The 9,302-nt window shown below is 34.8% G+C and overlaps 1 protein-coding gene across 1 annotated transcript; it reads right to left on the bottom strand.

Annotated features, from left to right (window-relative positions):
* Positions 1-4,060: 4,060 nt before the first annotated feature.
* LOC127100438 (ubiquitin-conjugating enzyme E2 variant 1B) lies at positions 4,061-8,930 on the bottom strand. The gene is made up of 5 exons (XM_051037642.1): positions 8,752-8,930; positions 6,421-6,560; positions 5,740-5,865; positions 5,536-5,662; positions 4,061-4,293 (listed from the first exon to the last, which is right to left on the bottom strand). The coding sequence occupies exons 1-5, from the start codon at positions 8,777-8,779 to the stop codon at positions 4,235-4,237; spliced, it is 480 nt and encodes a 159-aa protein (XP_050893599.1). The 5' UTR covers positions 8,780-8,930; the 3' UTR covers positions 4,061-4,234.
* Between the last annotated feature and the right edge of the window lie 372 nt (positions 8,931-9,302).

Raw genomic sequence — 9,302 nt, 5'->3', positions numbered from 1 at the left:
AATATGGTTTCAGGGTTACCAGAAATCGACATTCCAAATGAAGTGTGTGAGGAATGTGTGCAGGCAAAGTAGCACAAGAACAACTTCAGCAAGGATGCAGGAAGCAAGTCGAAGACAATTTTTGAAATCATATACCATGATGTATGTAGTCCTATCCAGGTGGATTTCAATTAGAGACAACAAGAACTTTGTCACATTCATAGATGATTTCAGTCGAAAATTATGGACTTACCTGATCAAGAAGAAAAGTGAAGTGGTCAAGGAGTTTTCTAAGTTTTAATATATGATCGAAAGACAAATTGGTCGAAAACTCAAGATTTTGAGGACTGGTGATGGTGGAGAATATGTGTCAAAGGAATTCGACACATTATGTGAAAAAGAAGGGATTATGCATGAGGTGGTGTCACCCTACACTCCACAGCATAGTGGGACTACAAAAAGGAAGAACAAAATCATCAGGAATATGGTGAGAAATATGTTGAAAGGCAAGCATTTACCCAAAGAATTATGGGGAAAAGCAGTGTCGACTGCAACATACATACTTAACAGATGTTCGACGAAAAAGGCTAGAAGGAATCACACTAGAAGAATGTTGGTCTGGTGTCAAATCTAGGTTGAGTCATCTGAAAATATTTATATCTATAACACATTGGCATGTACCTGATCAGTTGAGAAAAAAACTTAATGACAAGTCGAGTCAAATGATCTTAATAGGATAGCATTTGACTAGAGGGTAGAAGTTATTCGACCCAGTAAACAAGCAAGTAGTGATCAGCAAGGACGTGATCATAGATGAGCTTAAGGAATGGGATTGGACTGAAAATGCAAAGAAGGATTCAGTAAGAATCTTATGTGAAGAACCAGCAAGTGAAGTCGAAAGAAAAGTTTGACAAGAAGAAGTCAGAGGTCAAACAAGCACAAGAAGACCTCAAAGAACAAGAGACATGCTTTCAAGGTTGCAAGAATGTGTAGTCACATCAGATGATGTGGTCGATGATGAAGGTGAGTTGGTACAATATGCTTTATATGCAGATATTGAACCATTCAATGGAGTTGAGGCATTGAAGGATTCGATTGGGTGAAAGCAATGAATGAAGAACTGAAGTCCATCGAAGTCTACAACACCTGGTCACTTGTCGAATTGCCTCAAGGCAAGAAGGAAATCGATGTGAAGTGAGTATATAAGGTAAATTTGAATCCCAAAGGAGAAATAACTCGACACAAGGCAAGACTTGTGACGAAAGAATTTCTTCAGAAAGAAGGAATTGACTTCGACGAAGTTTTTGCACCCGTTGCTAGGATCGAAACAATCAAGTTAGTTGTTGGTCTAGCAAATATGAAGAACTGATATATATGTCAGATGGATGTGAAATATGCATTCTTGAATGGCCCCTTAGATGAAGAAGTTTGTGTCACACAACCAGTTGGGTTTGTGAAACAATGCAAAGAAAGTGAGGTATACATGCTACATAAAGTCATATATGGACTTAAGCAAGCTCCAAGAGCTTGGAATAAGAAGATAGATAGCTTTTTAAGAGAGAAGAAATTTGTAAAGTCCACAATTGAGCATGAACTATATGTAAGAATAAGCAATAGTGAATTGCTCATATAATGTATCTATGTTGATGACGTGTTGATAACAGGAAGTTGCAAGAAGGAGATCGAAGATTTCAAACATGACTTAAGTGAGGAGTTTGAAATGTCATACTTGAAAAATCCCTCATACTTCCTTGATATCAAATTTTACAAGAGTGGTAGAGCCTTGATGATGCACCAAAGAAGATATGCATGTGAAATACTCAAGAGATTTGAGATGCAAGATTGCACCCAACTTCGACTCCAGTTGAGACCAAATTACAACTATCGAAAAACTCATATGAAAATGGTGTTGACTCAACATAGTACATAAGACTTATTGGGTCATTAAGATACCTTTGTCCCACAAGGCTTGGTCTAGCATATAGTGTAGGTATGGTGAGTAGACTCATGCAGAAGTCAAAGGTATCACATCTAGCAGTGAAGAAAAAAATACTAAGGTATCTCAAAGGAACTCCTGACCATGGCATTTTATTTCCTGCAACTGATGAAGGAAAAGAATGCAAACTAGTGGATTACACTGACTCAAGTTGGTGTAGTGATGTTGAGGATAGAAAATCCACTGTTGGTTATGTGTTTATGCTAGGTGGTGCACCAATTGGTTAGAGTTCAAGAAAGGAACCAGTAGTAATAGTGTCGTTATGTGAAACAGGGTACATAATTTCTTCCATTTGTGCATGTCAAGCAGCATGGATGATAAATTTGGTCGAAGAAATTACAGAGAAGGATCATGGGACGATTACCATAAAAATCGATAGTATGTATGCTATCAATCTGGCGAAGAATCTGATAGCATATGGAATAAGCAAGCACATCGAAATAAGGTTCCATTATCTTCAAGAGCGGGTGGCAAAAACAAGGTTGAACTTGAAATACTACAAAACTGAGAATCAGATTGCATACATCATGACGAAAGGAGTGCAAGTTGAAGTGTTCAAAAAATTAAAATCTATGATGAACGTAGATAGCTTTGACACAATGAATTAGGTGGTGTGTTGAGATAGTAATTTCTTGTGTTGAATCATATAGCTCGACAGGAGCAAGGAGTTGTCGAAAAGTTATTTGTATCTAATTATTACAGTTGTTGAAATATCGAAGAAGTGTGTCTTCAATAAAAAAACGTTAGATTTAATTTTATTTTTTTGTTTTAACTAAGTTTATTAGGTTAATTGAAAATTGTTTGGTGTGCGGCAATCTCAACCTATATACTGTATTATTAATAGTAACACATAATAGAGAAACTTTGCAAAATTTACGATTCTTCTTCGTTCTCGTTGAAACCCTAAACTCTTTATTTCTTCATATTCAGTTTTCTTTTCTTCTTTCATTATCATTGTGCAGCAAAATCTTGCAACCAATACATAATTGATTCACTCGAGTGAAGAACAAGAAGGGTAATCAATCAAAAAGATTGATTCTTATTCATCAAAATTTAGTTCAAAATTCTACATAGATTTGGTAAGCATACAAAAGACTAATTAACCGATTAATTTTGGTTTAATAAATTTGGTCTCTAAAATGTTGCAAAAGCAATTAGACAATCCGATGTTGTAGAAAATGATTTTTTTTAATGAGAAGCATGTATGTAATATCATGTTAATTTTTACATTAAAGATATATGACTATCAAAAACTGTATGACAAAATATGACTCATTATGTTACAAATCAATGTGTATTAGGCATGGCAACATGACCCGTACCCGCGGGTACCAACCCGAACCCACCCCGAAGTTGACGGGGAAAACCCGCTTTGATTGGGTTTGGATTTTTCCCGATTTTAAAATATGGAAACAAGTCAAATAATGGGGACACTAATACCCACCCTGAACCAGTCCCCGAACCCGCCCCATTTATTTCATTATGTACATTATTATTTATTTTTAATAATTTAGAATATTAAATATATGATCAATATTTTGATATTTTAATTTTAATTTATTATTTAAAGTATTTGAAATGTATGTATGAAATTTTTTTAGAATGTTTTATTTTATTATTTGAAATGTAATTTTATTTTATAAAAATAAATATTTCTATTAAAAAAATTGATTTCACTAAATGAATGGTGGCGGGACGGGATACCCGAACCCGTTTGGGACGGGTTTGGGTTTTGATTGGGGCGGGGAACGGAGATGGTTTGGGGATTTGGATTTGCGTTTGGGGGAGGTAAAAACCATCCCCGACCCGCCCCGTTGTCATGCCTAATGTGTATCAATCCTTCCCATTACAAGCTACTCATTTTGGCAAGTGATTAAAATCGACAAAAATAACAACTTAGTTCTAATTAATACTTTTATCACTACTCATTTAGGTAAGTGATTAAAATCGACAAAAATAACAACAATTTAGTTCTCACATCAAATCACATCCATAATTTCAGGCTGAAGGATGCTTACTGAACGCAGCTACTCAGATGAATACATAAAAATGCAGGGATAAAAGGTTGCCACTCCACATAAAGAGTAGTTTCAACGCAATTCACAATAAAAATTCAAAGGATAGCATAGTCACTCATTGATTTTTCCAGGTTACATACGCAATGGTCAATACTTACATTTTTAAATGCATTAACCCACAAACCTGGATTATCTATTCAATATAATTATTTACATTATTTTACTTGGACTCTCACCTGAGTTACACAATACAACATCTCAGCACCAGCCCCTTTTGGTCAATCCTTCCATCTTCATTGCCTAAAAGTCATATATGATCATTCAGCTTTCTCATATAACAAGATTTATATGTAAAATGCAAACCAGTAATACTATTCCCAACAAAATTATTTCACCATAGTTATAATCTAATTAACACAGGCTAAAAACGAGCAGATTAAATTGATCCAGCCAATGCAATTTCTAGTAGACTACCTTTCAATGATATGTTGGCACACTAGGGTTTGAACTGTGTCAGGAGCGCACCTAGCTTATTACCATATTTTGGTAACTCCTTTCATGATATGCAATACATAGTTTATTGACGGTGTAAGAAAAATTTTCTTTGGTAAGTTACAAGATTAATTAAATTTACAATTACAGACTAGTAATAGTAATTGTTACTAGGTGCAACTTATAATTTTTAGCTCAAATATAATCAAAATATAAATCAGATATACATATACTCTTAAAAGATTCAATTCTTTAAATACTGGATCCTGGGAATATCCACACAAATGCAAAGTATAACGTGTATTGAAACCAGTCTTATCAAATTGCCCTGCTATGGCGGTTTTTGGACTCCCCGCAATGGTAAATATCGGCCGCTATTGCGGGTATTTCCACCATAATCCGCAATAACGGCGCCGCAAAGCGGCTGGTATGGCGGGATTTTGCCTCTCCACCATGGACCACCATCCACCATCGACAACACTGATTGAAACATGCATTTATTAAGACTACTTGCTGAACAATCCATCAGAAAGTTTCACTGTCACAAACTACTCTAAGTTTAGAGCTGAATAACTCAAACAATTGATCACATTTTCAGTGAGACCTAATTTCCAAAGCATCACAAGCTCGACAGGATCAAAAACACACAATAATCTAACAATTAATGTTCAATCACTTAACCAACTGATTGTTGCTCGAGCAGCGACTCCAAACACAAGAGGAGGGAGGGGAGTTGAACTGTGTTATTCAAAAAACTGATTGTTTCCCTATTTTGACTGAATTCTCAATCGACTCTTCCAATTAAAGTTTTTATAAATTAATCTCGTTTTTCGAATAACACAAACCCTATTAGACAATCAGTGTTTACAAGTTTGGACAACAACGAAAGAAACAATTCTTGTTGTATTCAACTGCCAAATTAACCATACAGTCTATACTAAAGGAAGAAAACTAAGTTAACCAAACTTGTGCCTATGGAAATTGCTATAATGGAAATAGAGGATATAAAAGGCTCGCAAGTAGTAACAGTCAGAAATAAGAGTCACGCACCTTCAGGAGGCTGAGCTAGCTTCCGATTTTGTGGAGACATCATTTCTTTCTTCAATTGCAGTAAAATATCTTCCATTGTAGACTCTCTTTTCCAATTAGCAAGCATGGGAAACAAATTTGGCTCAACCTGGCAAATTAGATATTTATCAGAGCATATTCAATCACTACAGTATAAGTTAGTAAAATGGTAAAAAATTTAACTACCGCTCCAGATTCTTGATTAACGCAAGTCATGTTAATCCTTGTCTGAAATCTAACAGATGGTGGATTGTCTGGATAATCCTTGCCACAGAACAATTTCAATTGGTAGATACGACCTTCATGAACAGTCTGGTAAAAGAACATAATGGAAAGTTAAACTCAACAAGTCAAAATGATGTTTAATTTGATACTAATTTCACCTAACAACTGGAGAGTGGCACATGAATCATGAGCATGGCTTTAATGGGGGGAAAAACTAGTGCTGATCAAAGTACTTCAGGAAAATAAGGATCTAGGACAAAGTAAATACAATTTAAGTTTTCAGGAAAAAACAATAGCATATATATTTTCAATCATGTTAGCTCCAAATTACTAGGCATCATATCATAGTTTACTTCAAAAGAACAATATATGTTCCATTAGTTTCCAGTGCAATACATCAAACCCTCCCTACACACAGATCATGCACCCTTCATTTTGATCAAAATATAAACTTGTTTCAAGATAAATGAAACATGCAAAAATAAATTTGCAAGCACAACTTGGCAAGGACGATGTGCATTGTAGACCAAAATAGAGAGCTGTAGAACCATACAAATCTTAGAAGAAGAAAAATTTGCAAACTTGCAAAAAAGGTTTTCAGTGCATTTGGTTAAACAGAGTGCGAAGAATATAACAACTTACACCAGGGGGGCCAATAATAGTACCAGTCCATGACTGCATGAATATATCATCAGCATCATCCATTCCATAACTAACAGTCCCATCTCCAATTCCCTTCTCCCCTCGCTCAAGCTCTTCCAATAATCTGAAATTCCTAGGAACTGCATTGGTGGACAGAAGAATATTTAACAAAACAAGTGCAAATTACAAATCTACAAATGGAATAAATAGTCTCAAATCAATAATAAGAAAAGAGAAAATATGAAAATTACAATCCAAAATGTTAAGTTACATTCAAAAAATCTTGTGTAGATATGAAAATCACATTCCAAATATTAAGTTACATTGAAAATATCTTGTGTAGATATCTGATCATGTAATTTTAAATAACTATGACTTGATTGTATAAAAGATATAAATCACAAATAAAATAAAAATACATAATTTACTACATTATAGATTAAAAGAGAATTTGGAAATAAATATACAAAAACAGGAAAGTTAGAGGATAGAAAAAGGACATCTATGTAACGGCAAGGTATTGAGTTAGAATCCCCATGGAAAAGATCGTATAACGGCCAATAGTTCCACTACAATTAATAAAATATTACTCCTACTCCAAAATAAAAATTAAAAATTATAACCGCAATTGAGGAAAGGTTATTTATATAGTAGTAGAAAATATGGAAAGAATAAACAAAATTATCAGCATCATTCAAAAATCAAGGAGAAAACAGAATATTACATCTTAGGTTGTAAAAGACAAATCTACATATATCAGACAGTGGATATCGGATATGTACTCAAAAAGTACCCGGATGTACCCAAATGGAGAACTCGGTTTTTTATTTAAAAATTAATTTTGGCATGTACTCAGCAATTACCCGCGAATACCGAAAACAGGTACAATCTATGTAGCCAAAGATGGATAGTGTAGCAAACAACACCCCAAATGCTATAGCTGTGCAGTTGGAAGGCTACTACGCCAAGTCTAGGAGCCAGAAAGACAACGAAGAAGACAATATCTGGTGGCACAGGGAATATGGGAGAAAGTCGGCACCAGGCTCGCCAGAGTCACACAGAAGAGAAGAGTAAAGAAGAGTGGTAGCAGAAGTCAAACACCCTAGTCAGTTTGTAAAGACTAAAAGGTCCAAAAAATAATCCCAAACGGCTAAAAACCAAGGGCGTTTTTGTCTAATCACGATAAAAAATGAGGAAACCTTTGGCTTTTTCCGCTTGTCTTCTCTGTTGTGCTCGCAATTTCACCGAAACCCACAGTGCTACAGCTGCAACATGGATCTGCTCTACCACGGCGTTTTGCATAGAGCTGAATTTCAACTATGCCACACACCACTGCAATTGCAGATTGACTAAATAGAGTACAACATGAATTTTGAAGTCCCGTGCTTCAGAGGTCCTTATCAGTTGTCACCATACTCCCAGGGTAATGGATAAGAGTTTGTAATTGAATAAAAAAAATTTTAAAACAAAAAAACTGCCGATAGATGTCCACTAAAACCTTGACCCTCCGCTTTTTCCTCCCACTCCTTCAATCTTTAAGCATTCTAACAGTTTCCTATCCTTGCACACAAAATGAGTTCAATGCTAAGGAACCATCAGAAAATCAGTGGCACGGTTGAAGGACCGAACAACAACTTAAATATACATATACTACACAAGACCATGCCACCCAAAGCTTCTACATTAAATTAATTGAGCGCGAGAAGAGATGCACAGAATTTAGAATCTCGGCAAACAAAACATTGAAAGAATTGAAGAGGTGTGTATTACAATATCAAGTACGGTGAGCTATGAAACACAGACATGGAAAAACACAACACCGACACTGACGCGTTGACCCAGTATAATTTGACAAAATGAATAAATTAAACATAATCTCAAATGTCAGTGTTGACACATTTTTTTCGGAGGTGTCAGGTGCTACATAGACAGTGAGCATATATAAAGAGAAAATTCAAAGTTCATATCACAAACGCTTTCAATTCAAAGTTTCCTCCCTTTCCCTGTTACATTTATTACAGAAATAGCTCAGATAAATATAATTTCATACAATCACAGCTCCAAATGAAATGAATTTGCATCAGCATCAGGTTCAAATTCACGAACATTTGACCAATTTCAACACAAAGAAACTGAGGCTAGAAATTCTAGATTATATGTCCAGCACAATTGAAAAACAATCAGAGAATCACAGAAGAACCTACACACAAGCAACCACAGAGAAAAAAAAAAGAAGAAAAAGAAAAGCAAAAAATCGGAACCAGTAGAAAGACATAGAACAATAAATATATTGGAAATGAAAATCCAAGTGAAGATGTGTTCGAGAATTACCAACGACGCTGGATCCTTCTGAACCCATTCTGATGGTGAATCGGAAGAGCTAGGGTTTTGGAATTCTAGAGAGAGAAACACAGTGAGGTAGAGAGAGAAAGAGAGAAAGAGTAAATAGGAAAGGGTTATCGTATTGTAATAATAATGAGTGTAGCTTAAGTCAAACTTTTTCTGTTTAGTGTTTAACTTACCAAATGGGTTAAGCTAGTAATTAAACAACTATTACTTTCTTTCTATTTTTGTTTTATTTTTAGATTAATAAATATGTCATGATGATGTCAAAAATAGTTACTGATCCAATCAAATCACATTTAAGTGTTGTTATTGAATAGAATTAAGATATGGAGAGAAAAGAATAGCCAAATTTATCAAAAGGTTTGCATAATTATAGTTTTTAATTCATATCAAATTGGTTGTAAAGGTGTTAAAGAAAAAATGCATACTAAATTTGTTATAGGGTAAAGTGTTAAAAAGGAAGAAAAATGGAAGGGGAAGATAAGAGTTTGTTTTCTTTTTTCTTTCTTTTTTTCTTTTATGGGATAAAAGTTTAG

The sequence above is a fragment of the Lathyrus oleraceus genome, chromosome 7, assembly GCF_024323335.1.
Source record: "Lathyrus oleraceus cultivar Zhongwan6 chromosome 7, CAAS_Psat_ZW6_1.0, whole genome shotgun sequence".
Taxonomy (NCBI): Eukaryota; Viridiplantae; Streptophyta; class Magnoliopsida; order Fabales; family Fabaceae; genus Lathyrus; species Lathyrus oleraceus.
This window is presented reverse-complemented; position numbering and strand designations above follow the sequence as displayed.